A 12,758-nucleotide genomic window follows, 5' to 3' on the forward strand; every position below is an offset into this window, starting at 1 on the left:
TGGAACCCTTCCTGGGGGGCTTCTTGCAGTGAAAGCCAGGGAGCAGAGAGCAATTTCTGTGCCTGGTCACCATTCCAGGCGTCAAGAGCACTGAAGAGCTGTGAGCATGGGGCCCAGGCAGGATAATGTGTGGCCTCTCTTGGAAGACATGGCCTTCTTAGAAAGAAGGGCCAGGATTGAGGGGAAACTGGGGGAGTCTGGTCACAGGTTGATCCCGATTCTGGTTGCTCTGATCCCTGGCCCTGGTCACATGCTGACACTGACTTTCATTACACGTTGAGCCCTGACCTTGCTCGTATACTGAGCCCTGAGCCTGACCTCACACTCAGTCTTGACCCTGGTTGCACACCAAGCCCTGACACCAGTGGCTCACGCCGTCTGAGTCATTCCTCCTGTGTGCTTGGAGTGGGTGGCTTGGGCTCTATTCTGTCTTCAGTGCTTTTCCTTCAGTTTTTCCTTGGTGTATGGTTCTGGGCACAAACAGGACAGGGAAGATCAGGGAGCTGGCCGGAACTTGTGCTGGTCACTCCACGATGATGTTGGTGAGCCCTCTGCAGAACCCCAGGATTGCACACCCTGGCCCCATGCTCCGTGCCTCCTTCCCCGGGGGTGTTGCTGGGGCCCAGGACTTCCTCCACCTGGACACCCTGCTCCTAGGGTGTCTTGGGTGTCCGGCTTCCTTCCATAACAGCCGAAGATGAGGGAGGCAGCACGGGCTGCTGGGAGCCGGCATATTGCATATTGAGTGCAGCACTTTCCACAGCATCATCTTTCAGGATCTGGAATAGCTCAACTGGAATTCTATCACTGCCAGGAGCCAGCGTGAGGAGCTCCACCCATGACAAAGGTCATGAGGAAGAAGGCTTGGCATACGCAAAGCGGGATCGAGCCTCAGGAGTCCCCCTGGAAATTCTCAAGCATCTACCCCCAAAACCAGAGTCTGCCTACTTTCTGCTTTGTGCTTTCACCTACACCTCTGACTTTACGGGGGGCTGTCCCCCACTACCTCTCTCTGAAAAAAGACTTAGCTTACAGCTCCAGTTAATAATTCCTGGGTGTGACAGTGTTTCAACCTACAAACTCCTTTGGAAATCCTCTAGCCTGCCTGAATAGGTTTTTCCGGCCACATGTGATTGCTCAGAGCCTCCCAACTGTGAGAGGCAGGAGGTGTTCTAAACTGTCTAAATACAGATTCCTTTGAGCAGTTAAAAGATTGATTAGAAATTGTATTGGTGAAGGGTTTTTCACTTATTGAGCCAATGTGTGCTGCTAAGTCTCCATACCCCTTACCTACTGGTGTCCTTGGCAGTGTATTGATTGATATAATGGGTGTATAGAAATGCAAGTAGTAGCCTCAATGTTTGTAACCTTGGACCCTTGAGTTAATTCTTTTCTTGATTGAGCCCACCTCACCTTTGCCCTATAGGAATGCAGCTTTGTCCAGTGCTTTTTTGGAGGCTGGTGCCTGACTTTGGAATAATCACCTTTAGAGAAAGATAAGTTTCTTAAAATGTTAACAGGCCTCCTGGCCAGAAGATGATGTAATTCACCTGAACTTTTGCATATGATAAGTTTGAAAGCCTGGCTTCGATTAGGACCAGGAACTGCTGTCCTTGCATGACTCCACCTCTTCCCCCATTATCCTCTATGCACAACTTAAGGTATAAAAACTACTTTGGAAAATAAAGTGCGGGCCTTGTTCACCGAAACTTGGTCTCCCCATGTCGCTCTCTCTCTCAAATTCTGGCTGAGTCTCCATCTGGAGCGCGGAACCCGCCATGCTTGCTAATTTTGCCTGGGCTTCTAAGATCCGACAGGGGAGGCCTCAGTGTCTCCTCTCCTTCGGGAGAACGGAAGGACGCCTGTGGCCTACGTAAGTGGTGCAAACTTCTTGTCTTGAAGTTTTATTGGTCTCCCTCGTAAACCAAGCTACTCAGCCTCTTTGCTCCACTGAATTTTCCTACTGAGCTATCCTCATCCTATTACTCTTTATATCTTTGATAAAATATTTAAATAAATAGGTCGCCGACGCTGTCCCCGCTTCGAATACCCTGGATCAGCCGGGGCTGGTCCCCGGCAACGGGCCATGGTCCTCATCTGAATCCCCCTGGCCAGATGGGCTTGGAATTTGGGACTCTGGATTTTATCCTGTACGGTGCACATGTGAGGTTCCACCGAACACCCCAGGAGGAACATGCTAACGTGCATGTGTGCATTTAGAGGTTCAAATGAGCTATAACGAGCTTCATTTTGGGTCACATCTTGCTGGCCAATCTCACCCCACATTTTGGCTTTCTGGAGTGTTCAGAATTGGACTCGGGCTGTGTGCCCTGGGGAAGCAGTGGTTCCCAAGTGCCTGCTGTGCGAGGCTGGAGGGCTTGGCGCCTCTTGGCTGCCGCATGCCTCCCTCCCTCCCTGTTGTCCTCTCACACTGCGTCACAGTGGTCACTCAGCCCCTCCCAGGCAGGCAAGGTCCCCAGTCTCTCTCCATCCGTGGTCACTCACAGTGGGCAGCCCTCACCAAGCTCCTCCCCTTCCCCCTGCTGTTAAGACTATGGGGGAGGGGGTGGGGTCACAGGTGACCCATGCCCGGTGAGATGCCTACAAGCTGGGGAGAGGACGGGCAAGACTGCTACGGGAACCCTGCGCCAGGCAGCACCCACGGCTTTTTAGCTGGTTCTGACATTGCTTTCCTCTTGGATGACATCATTAGTGGCCCATAATCTCAGGGTGCTGGGGCCCCCAAATGCACGTCTCCTCTGTGGGCAGGCCTCTGCCTGCTGCCTCTCAGGGCCCAGGAGGTCTGCCTGGCTGGTAGAGGCCCTGAGGCTCGCCGGGGTGGGGCGCACAGCCCAGGGTGAGTCGATTGGCCACTCCCCCAACAGCAGCCCTGCAGGTTTCCTGCCAGCTCCCTGCGGAGGTTCAGGCTGCCCCCTGCTGGAAGCACAGGAGAAAGGCAGGACCCGCAGCGTCCACTCGCTTAGCCAGCCTTTCAGAGCTCAGGCTGAGAAGCAGGTGGGTGCGAGCCCCCAGGCCTAGCCAGCCCTCCCCGCCCAGGTGAAGGGCCACCGAGGTCGGCGAAGACCACTGCCAGCCCACCAAGGTCCCGGTGTGTGTGCTGCACGGAGAAGAGAGACAGGCAGAGAGAACTTGGGTTTTTAATTCTTTTTATTGAAGAAAAGAAAAGGAGAGAAAAAATAGATTCCCCACCCCTGTTTCTTCCCGGAGTGGGCTTCTGCTCCTGGCCCTGGGTGGCGTAGGGGAGAGGGCTGTGCTCTCCACCTGGGTCTGGGGAGGGGCACCCAGGCCCTGGAAGGGGTTGGGGGGGAGCTGGCTGCTTCCGAGGGGTGGGGGTGTCTAAAAAACGGTGCCAGGCCGGCCGGGCCAAGCAGGCTGGTCCTCTGCTGCAGCAGCTCAGGCGGGCATCCCTGGGGACGCTGGCCACGCCCGGCCTGGCCGTTGTTCTTGGCTGTCTGCCCGCCCGCCAGGGCTGGGCCCGAGTAGGGCAGAGTCTGAGGCACCTTCGGCCTCCGGAGCCCTGTGCCCACAGGGGCCGCTGTCTCCTGTCCCGTCTGGCTCTGGTCCCAGCACTGCGGGCCTCTGCCTGGCCGCCGTCCGAGCGCCCTGAGGCCGGGGCGCGGGCCTCGCCCGCTGCCCACGAGCGTGTCTGTGCCCGTCCTGCGGCAGGAGCGGGCAGAGCAGCGTCCCTCGTCCGTGGCCCGGTGCGTGGCCGCCGCCCGCCCGCTCAGACCTCGGTCTGGAGGTCGATGATGTCCTGGCCCACCAGCGGGATGGTGGCGCCCGACTTCTCCCACTCCACACTCCGCAGCTCCAGTGGGGACGGTGGGAGCGGCTCCAGCTCCTTCTTCACCCAGGCGGGCGGCCCGTGCGCTTTCCGGAGGCTCTCCCAGGGCCGCTTGTTGGGCGTCTGCTGCTTTTCTGGCTGCTGGCCGGTGGGCAGTGGACAGGTGAGGGCCCAGTCGGGGAGACGCAGAGCAGACGGGGCGTGGAGAAAAGGAGGCAGGCCGTGAGGAAGGGGCCGTGCAGGAAGGTGCGGGAGGCAGGGAGACCCAAGCACAGAGTGGGGAGCCTGGGAGCACAGAGCCTTTCCCGACTACGCACAAAGGCGGCGACCCCCGCCACTGAGTAAAGGGTGTGGGAGTGGCTTGCCGGGAAGGACACAGCACCCCTTGCTTGGCTGCTGCCTGGCACTGGGGGGCAGCCTTGCTCAGGCTCGCCCAGGACAGGGTCAGCCCAGCATGCTGTCTACCCTTCCAGCCGGCTCCCAGAAAAGACCCGTCCACCCGCCCTGTCCCTCCAGGGTATAGCAAGAGCTGGGCCACACCAATCCTGAGGAAAGGTTAAATGAATGAATGAATGAAATAGGACCAGAGGAAGGAGATAAGGGCTTACCTAAGGGCTCATAGCCCCGTCCATGCCCGGCCCACGCCCCTGCCCCACTCTCGGCTCAGCCCCTCAAAGCCCCGCCCCAGCCCTCGCCCTCCAGACCTTGCTGTCTGGGCCCAGCACATCCTTGTCCTTCTCTGCGTGCTGTAACTTCCGGTTCAGGTCCTGGAACATGTCCTGGTGCCGCTTCCGTGTGTGCATGATTTTCTGCAGGGCGGGGGGAGGCAGCGAGCCCTGAGCCAGGAAAGGGACTGCCCTGCCCCCACCTGGGCAGGCTCCTGGGGACTGGGCTCCCGATGTGGGGAAGGGGGGGCGGTCCCTCTCCCCAGCCCCTCCCCACCTGCTGTAAGGCCTGGGCCGGGTGATTGGGACAGGGTACACCAGGACCCACCTCAAAGTCCAGTTCCGCATACCGTGATTTCCGCCGCTGTGGGAAGAAGGGGTTGGTGTACACTGTGGCAAGCATACCCTCAGATCCCCTAGACACGAGCTCCTGCCAGAGGCTGAGGGAGGCCAGGGACACACTGCCCCAGCCCACCCGTTCCCAGCCGAGCCCCGGCGGACACACCTCCAACTGCACTGAAGCTATGGCTTTCAGTATCCCGGGCCCTTAGAGGCTACTCTGCCTGGAGACACCTGGCAACCAGGGCTGGGTAAGGGTGTCCAGTTCAGGCAGCCCAGGGCACGCTCCCAGGGACTAGGAGACTGCGACACAGGGTCGTAGCACTTCTGGCCGGCCACACAACTGGAACCCTGGGGCTGAGTCACCCAAGGCACATGCCACGAGGTGGGAGCCCGGACTGCAGAGGGTGGGGCTCCCCGAAGGTGCTGGGCCTGGCTGGCTACCCCCTCAACCCTGAGCCCTTATCCTACAGCCTGAGCAGGGCTTGGGGGTCAACTCCAGGTCCCAGGCTGGCCTAAGGCGGGGGTGTGCTGCTCAATCACGAAAGGGGCTGTATTCTGTGCAGGCTGAGGACTCCTGAGCCCTATGCAATCAGTGAGACCACAATCGAGGGCGACCACCTGACTAGTCGCGTCTTTGGCACAGACAGGACCATGTGGGCCCGGCAGGTCCCGGGAGCAGGGCTGGAGGGAGGCAGATGCTGCCCCTCTTCCAGGCAGGACCCTGACACACGCCAGGCGGGCAAGGGGGAGGCAAGCTCGCCCCAGCCCAGGCCTCGGGTTCCCATCCTGCCAATGGGGCTCATTCTACAGAGGAGACGCTGGCCTCCTGGCTTTCCAGGCTTGGGCTCCCTGAGGCTGGCTGCCACCCCACCTGGACGCCCCGCACCCCCAGCTAGGCCCTCGCCTAAACCCACAGGGCCAACACACCCGTGCCTTGCCTGCTAGGTTCCCCTTGTCCTGGGAGCAGCTCCCTGGACCCCCTTACCTCCAGGGAGCTCACGGACAGCGTGGAGACATTCTCTGTCTTTGTCCCGGGCCCCGTGCTGGGCCCCTGGTGGGCAGCAGGCTCCCCGGGCTCCCCCAGGCTGGGGGGTGCCGGCTCCATGGGGGGCGGTGGGGGCAGGGGCTGCTGGGGCGGTGGGGGTGGCGGGGGCGGAGGCGGCGGGGGCTGGGTGGGGGGCGGCTCGGGGGGCCCGCTGCCGGGGGGCTGGCGGGAGGGCGGGCTGCGGGCCGGGAGCCCAGCGTCAGGCGCCATGCTGAGGTGGATGAGGCGGGTCTGGGGCATCTGGTCAATGTGGATGCTGTACTTGGGCTCCTCCGGGGGCTTGGGCCGCAGCGTGGCCGTGGCCGTGGGCAGGATAACGTAGCTCGTGTCCAGGGCTTTCTCCTGGGCCCGGCTCAGCTCCGAGTCCAGCTTCTTGAAGATGTCCCCGTCGCCAACGAATGACGACTTGGGCGCCCTGTCTTTCTTGAGGGTCAGGGAGTGGTTGGGGAAGTCGGGCAGGGGCCCGCCGGGGCAGCGGGGCGAGCCGTGCAGGTGCAGCTTGGATACATTGGCCGGCAGGCTGTTGAAGTTGGAGGGCGCCTTGGCATGGGCCAGCTTCAGCTTCTCCTCCTCCGGCTGCGATGGCCGTTTGAGCGTGCCTGTGATGGTGGCCGTGCGGCAAGCTGCAATGTCCTTGTTCAGCACTGTGGGGACAGACAAGGGGGTCAGGGTGGCTGAGGGGGGTGGCGCCGGGCCCCCCTGGGTCTCAGCTGCTGATTGATCTGGGCACCCGCCAGCCTTGTGTTTGGTGCTGTGGCAGCCTGTGCTACCATGTGCCTTCAGTGGAGGCTGGCACGCAGGGGTGCCTCCCTGTAGAGCACAGACGACTGCCACCCACAGCAGCTGGCAGGCGCACGGGGGCAGCCCGTGTTGCCTGGCGGCGTGGCACACAGCCCCCCTGCAGGTAGGACTGCACACCGGCCTCTCTGCTGTGCAGCTGCAGGACCAGGCTGCCTTGACCTCCACCCGATCTGGGCCGCAGCGTCCCCAGCGCCTGCCTCGTCCCTGCCGGTCAGCTCGGCCTCTACCAGCCCACAGAAAATGCAAAACGACAGGCAGCGCTGCCCACAGCCCTCTGAGGCCCAGTCCTCGGGAAACCTGCTCTGGAGGGAGCGCCCTCCCCGCCACGCCTGACACCGGCACCGGCGGTGGACAGGCGCCCATGTCACACCCTGGTTCGTCAGCTGCTCCTGCTTCCTCCTCCTCTAAGCTGCACAGACCAGTGGGCACTGGCCCACCCTGGTCCTCCTTCTCATCCTCCCCAACAGCCAGGGTCCCAGGCCCCTTCTGTTCTCCACCCCGACCGCCAACACTAACACCCAGTCTGCAGTCCTGCTCTGCCCTGGTCCTCGCGGCCCAACCAACCTACCAATTTCCCTGCCAAACCTGCTCCCTGCCACTCGTCTCAGGTTCAGGGTCGGGAAAGGTCCCCTTGCTGCCTCTCCCATGCGTGTCCCTCCCCTCCAGCTGTCCACCTGGAGCCTGGGTCTAGCCCCGTGGGCCTCTCGTGAGCAGATTCCCTGCAGGCCTCCTGGGCACTCGCTGGGGCCCCCATCTGCCCTGTGCTGGCCTGGGCGGGCCCCTGTGCCCTGGCCCCTGACTCCTCTCAAGGAGACAGGCCAGGCTGAGCCAGGTTACCAAAGACAAACAAATTGGACGCTCACAGAGGCCAGCTTCACACAGGACCGGGCCCAAGACCCCAAATGCTCTCAACTCTGGGGGTCACCTCTCAGGGAGGTTGGCACATGAGGCGAAAATGGAGCAGGAATCAAGCCAGAGATCACCTCCTCCAGGAAGCCTTCCTGGTGTTCTTCTGGCAACACCTGACGCTGCCCACCCAGGGCTGGCCCCGCCCTTCCCCACGGCCACCTCTAGAAAAGATGCTCCCAGATGTCTGACGGGTCAGAGGGGACAGAACCAGCTGGTCCTGCGAGGCCCTGACACCTGGCTCACAATACGACAACACCTGGACAGCTTCCTTTCACTGGGCAAGCGATTCTGGTTTTGCACTTGCTTCCTGGAAACCCGCCTAAGGCTCACTGCTCCCAGTGAGGTGCCCCCAGCCTGGAAGCGCGGCCAGCCCTGCCTCCGCGGATGGACCAACAGTGAGGGAATGACGGCAACACAGAAGGCAGGCCTGCGAGGGGGCAGGGGAGCGGGCCGCTCCGGGCCTCACAGAGCCGGCTCGGCCACACTCCCCACAGGGGGACAGAGGGCTGAGGATGGGGGCACGCGGGGGTGAAGAACGGGCCAGGCTGGGGTCGGGGAGCCCCAGAAGGTGCTCTCCAGTGCTGAGTGCTCCCCAAGCATGGACGCCCCTCCCCTGCTGGGCCTGAGCCTCAGGACGGCTCTCTGAGCCCGCCGCTTCTGCCCCCGGGACCCTGCGGGCAGCCTCGGGGCAGTGGCCGGGGGATGGAGGTGGTTGGTAGGTGTGAGATGAGGACAGCGGACAGACGCATGGAGAAAAGAAGAAACAGTGGGCCCAGGCCAGGGCCACCTGTCGCTCTCACCTGTCAGGCGCTCACCTGATCTACAGGCCAGATCCACGTCCTTCTCAAAGTCGGTCTACGAGACAGAGATGGGCAGCGTGAGGGCCTGAGGGCGGGCGAGGCAGGGCGGGGCAGGGCTGCCTGCAGGCTGGGGAGGAGGGCCGCCCTGGAGCTGCAGCCACACCTCAGAGTGGCGTGTGTGATGCCATGCGTGTGCACGTGTGTGCAAGCTCCAGAGGGCCCAGGGTGTCCACAGGTCCAGGGTGCCCGTGGGTGATGCGCTGACACAGAGCGAGCCTATGCGCCCCTGCGGGCCCACGCGTGCGCAGCCGTGTGCCCGCGCCTGTGTGTGCACGCACCCGCACACGTGAGCACGCTCCCTTTCTGGGCGTCTGTGATTAGGAACGGCTCGCTCACACCCTTGGCCTCTGGTCTGTCCAGAGAGATGGAACACACGGAGGGTCCCATACCAGAACCCCTGCCGCCCACCCACTCGTGTGTCAGGAAGGGGCCTGCCCCCTATCACCCCTATGGCCCCCACCACAGCCCTCAGGACGAGGAAGTGGAGGCCAGCCGGCCCGGGATAGGCACAGTGGGGTCAGGACGCAGGCGTTCATGCCGGGGCGGGACTCGCCGCCCCTGCAGCGGCAGTCGTCCTACACGCCACCCCCCGAGGCTAGGAGGTGGGAGAGGCGGAGGAGGGTGGTCCCCGCCCCGCCTCCAGGGAGCACCCCGGCTGGGGAACCCGGCTCTGGCCACCCAGGCAGGGCAGTGGCCTTCTCCCAGGCCTTGGGGCCCCGGGGGATGGCAGGGCCCTTAGTTAAGACTGGAAGTTCCTTCCTGGCAAATGTGGAGACCAAGTTGTGAGAAAGATCACAGGGTCTTTGCCCAGAGGTCAGAGGCCAGGAGAAGTGTCAGGGGATCCGGGACCTGGCTTCCGCCCACCTCGGACCCCTGCCTCACCCTTGAAAACGCCTCCCTGAGCCCATCCGCTAGCTTCTGCCAAGGCCCTGCCTGTGAGGTGGCCGGCACCCCGAAGACTGAACGAGCACTTCCCACATGCTGGGGGCACCCAGTGGGCAGCAGGCACCAAATGATAACATGGAGAATTCACCCAGGATGTTACCAGGGTCTGAACAGGCGGCTTGGTGGGGCTCAGGGAAGGCTCCCTGGAAGAGGTGGCACCTGCAAAGTGGGCAGCAGGAGTAGGCAGGGGTGTGCAATGCCCGAAACTGGACGGTGTGTGGAACACAAGAGGACCAAGGAGTCAGGCCCTTGGGGATGCGTGAGCACAAGCTCATGGCGGGGAGGGCTGTGGGGGGCGCGGAAGGTGTGCACATGGCCTGACATCCAGAGGGCGGCGTGCGGACAAAGGGCACGGCTGGCGCCAGAGGATGAGCCCGGGGCGGACGCCGGCCCCGCCCAGCTCCCTCATCCCTTGACCCTGTCCATGCCCCCAGACTGTGGGTTTCACCTCGGCGAGACCCCAGCCTCAAACTGGGCTCAGAGGTCCTCCTAACGGGGCTGCTGGGGCCGAGCAGGGGCTGCCTGTGTCCCGGCCCCGAGCCCTACCATGAGCTGGGCGTGGCCGTTCTGGAAGGAGCCCCCTGAGTCCCCGTTGCCCTCCTCCTGGCGGTCCACCACGCGGCACTTCACAGCGTCCTGGACCTGCGGATGGAGAGCAGAGGCAGTCAACGGCCAGCTACGCCCCCAGCGCCGGGAAGGTAGGTTCGAGTCCAGCAGGCAGGATCTCGGTGAGGGGCGGGCCTATCGTGGGTTGCACGGGTCCACGTGCCACGGCGGGGGTGGGTGGGGGGCGCTCACAGGGGCACCTGCTCGTCTGTGGGCCAGAGCGTGGCACGGCACGCGGGGCAGCTTCAATAGCAGCTGCCCAGGGCCCGGCCTCTGCTCTGACCTCTGAGATCTCCTCTATGCCCGTCTTGGGGTGAAAACTCAAAAACCACGGAGCTCTGGGCCCCTGAGAAAACGCTGCAAGGCTCCTGTTAGGAATCTGTGGGTAAGAGCCCACACCGCCAGCCTGAGTCGGCTGGTGTCCAGATGTGTCCTGAGTCACTGTGGCCAGCACATCCCTGAATGTCTGGGGCCAGCTGGGGTCAGGCCCTTGCTCCCTTATCACCAAGAACAGAGCGCTCCGTGAAAGGGGTGAGCCATCACGGCCTTGGGCTCTTCAGAGGGGAGAAAGAGGGCGGCTGCGAGTGAGGGGCCGGGAGCAGGAAGCAGCAGCAGAGGAGGAGGAGACCGAGTTAGCCATGGATGCTGCTGGTCTGTGTGAGTGGGAGCCACGGCCGCCACCTCCGCCTGCTGCAGACAGCACCAGGCGCGGGGACAGCAGTGAGCAGAGCACCTGTCCTCAGGGTGCTGACACTTCAGAGGCCACAAGGCGGGGCCCAGGGAATAAAGGAAGGTGCAGGAAGCTAAAGCACGGAGAGTGGGCTGGGCTATGTACGGAAGGCTGCCTGGAGGCGGTGTCCTGAGTCACGGTGGGGAGAGCTGGGAGGAGGGCTTCCAGACACTGACCCAGCACACACCCAAGAATATGTGCCCAGTGACCCCGGCCACTGAGCCTGTGCTACTGTGAGGACTGGGAGAACCCAATGCACACGGCCACCCGGCCGGTCAGGTCTTGCTGGCCCCAGGGCTGTAGACACGCGGAGCACACTCCCAATCTCATGCTCACCGACCGGCCAACAAACGTCTGCTCGGCCCTGCAGCATGCCCAGCAGGGCAGGCCTGGCCCAGGAGACGGTGGACTCGAGGGTACGGAGGACACGCTGTCCCCTGGCACGGACGGCCGCGGGCTCCCCATGTCTCATTTCCTCGTGCTGCGACCGACTCCGTGGGTGCCGGCGGAGACCCTGCTTGTGCCCCTGTTGGGATGTCCTGTGCCCATGGGGCCGGCGTCTGAGTGCCCCTCCTGGCCCATCCTCTCCAGCATAGCTGAGTGGGCGCAGGGGGCCAGGCCCCTCCCACGGGACCCTGGAGCTCACCGAGGGCAGGGGAGGCCGGTCCATGGGTCCTCCGGCCCAGCCCTGCAGGCGCACATGGGGGCTTCCGAGCCCATCGTCTAGTGTCCCAAGGGGCGGCCTGGAGCTCCCGACAGCCCGGAGCTTGTGCCAGCCCACGCAAGCCCACCCTTGGCGTGGCCTGCCCTCCACGGGACGTCCGTCACCTGAATCCACCTCTGACTTCTGCCCTCACCCCTCGGGACACAGCCTCTGCTCCTCCATCTTCCCAGTGCTTCCGTCTCTACTCAACATCTTTGCTGCCCACAGGCTCTCTTCCTGACCCAGGATGTCACTCTGTCGTTGCTGCCCATCTTGTTTCACAGATGGCGAGGCGGCTGAGGGCCAGAAACCCGGGCCACCGCAGCCTCAGTCCGTCCAAGGTGAGTGGGCACAAGCTACTCTGGGGGCTGTCCCGAGGCTCCTTAATGCACGTGTGCAGGGGAACAGGCCCAAGCAGGTGCTGGGCTGAGGGAGCGAGGTTCTCTCTGCAGGGCGTCAGCGTGGGTCCGTAAAGTCAGCTCCGCCTGGGCCATCTCTGGCTCCAGCACGGGCGGCCCCCGCCTGTCTCAGGGGAGGCTCTCCCTGGGCCCTCAGGACTAGAGAGCGGACACGCAGGACCGACTGGATGTCTGCAGGTGGCGGGGGCACCACTCCCTTGGCAGAAACGTCAGGGCTCCGCCCTGCTGTCTTTCCTGCAGCAGGAGCCCCTGGGGAGGGGCGTCCCCGTCTCCCCCAGGTGTGAGCAGGGCAAGGGGTGGGCTCGGCTGTCCCCGCCAGGGCGGCCCTATCTTCAGCTGTGCAGAGCCCCAGGCCAGGGCCCTGGCGTCCACGCCCAGAGGAGAAGCTCTAGGCAGGGAGGCTGGGTGGGCCACGCCGGCTCAGCAGACAGAAGACAGATCGCCCCTCAGGGTCTCAGGACTCCCCTGCACCGAGGGATGCTCCGGCCTGGCCTCCTGGGCTGCCCAGCACGCTCACTGCCCTCCATGAGACCCTGGGGTGGGCTCTAGTCTAGCAACGTCTGATGCTGGCATGTCACACTCCCGCCCCCCAGGATAGGGCATATCCCCTCCGTCGTTGCTACCAGCCAAGAGACGGTCGCGCAAGGGTTCGGTAAAAAACCTTCTCCTATACCTTCCGAAGAAGCCCAGAAAATGCCACAGTGGGAGTCCCAGCTGCCCCGGGAGCCATTCCCGCCTCTGGGCCCCCACCAGCCAGAGTACAAGCCCCATCTCAGCTGGAACCAGCACAGGGCACCGGAGCGGCTTTTACAAGAAGCTGTTGTGTTGACTGAGCCCCGGCTGCATGCTGGGCCCAAGTCCAGTCTCTCAGAAGAGTCAGGGCCCAGGAAGCTGCCCCTCCCCCACTTCCTGCCTCCTTCCAGAACCT

The 12,758-nt window shown here is 63.3% G+C and overlaps 1 protein-coding gene across 5 annotated transcripts in view; it reads right to left on the reverse strand.

Annotated features, from left to right (window-relative positions):
- Positions 1–3,150: 3,150 nt before the first annotated feature.
- Positions 3,151–12,758, reverse strand: part of ADGRB1 (adhesion G protein-coupled receptor B1) — a 77,893-nt gene continuing 68,285 nt past the window's right edge. For 3 of the 5 annotated variants that reach the window (XM_061438420.1, XM_061438416.1, XM_061438418.1), the window contains exons 26-31: positions 9,919–10,014; positions 8,368–8,422; positions 5,798–6,501; positions 4,799–4,834; positions 4,510–4,614; positions 3,151–3,943 (exon numbers count right to left, since the gene is read on the reverse strand). In XM_061438420.1, coding sequence (XP_061294404.1) covers positions 3,746–3,943; positions 4,510–4,614; positions 4,799–4,834; positions 5,798–6,501; positions 8,368–8,422; positions 9,919–10,014 — 1,194 coding nt within the window. In that variant the 3' untranslated portion in view covers positions 3,151–3,745. The remainder of the gene's footprint in view (positions 3,944–4,509; positions 4,615–4,798; positions 4,835–5,797; positions 6,502–8,367; positions 8,423–9,918; positions 10,015–12,758) is intronic. The other 2 variants (XM_061438421.1, XM_061438419.1) reach the window with 1 other exon arrangement.

The sequence above is a fragment of the Bos javanicus genome, chromosome 14 (genome assembly GCF_032452875.1).
Source record: "Bos javanicus breed banteng chromosome 14, ARS-OSU_banteng_1.0, whole genome shotgun sequence".
In the NCBI taxonomy this organism is placed as follows: Eukaryota; Metazoa; Chordata; class Mammalia; order Artiodactyla; family Bovidae; genus Bos; species Bos javanicus.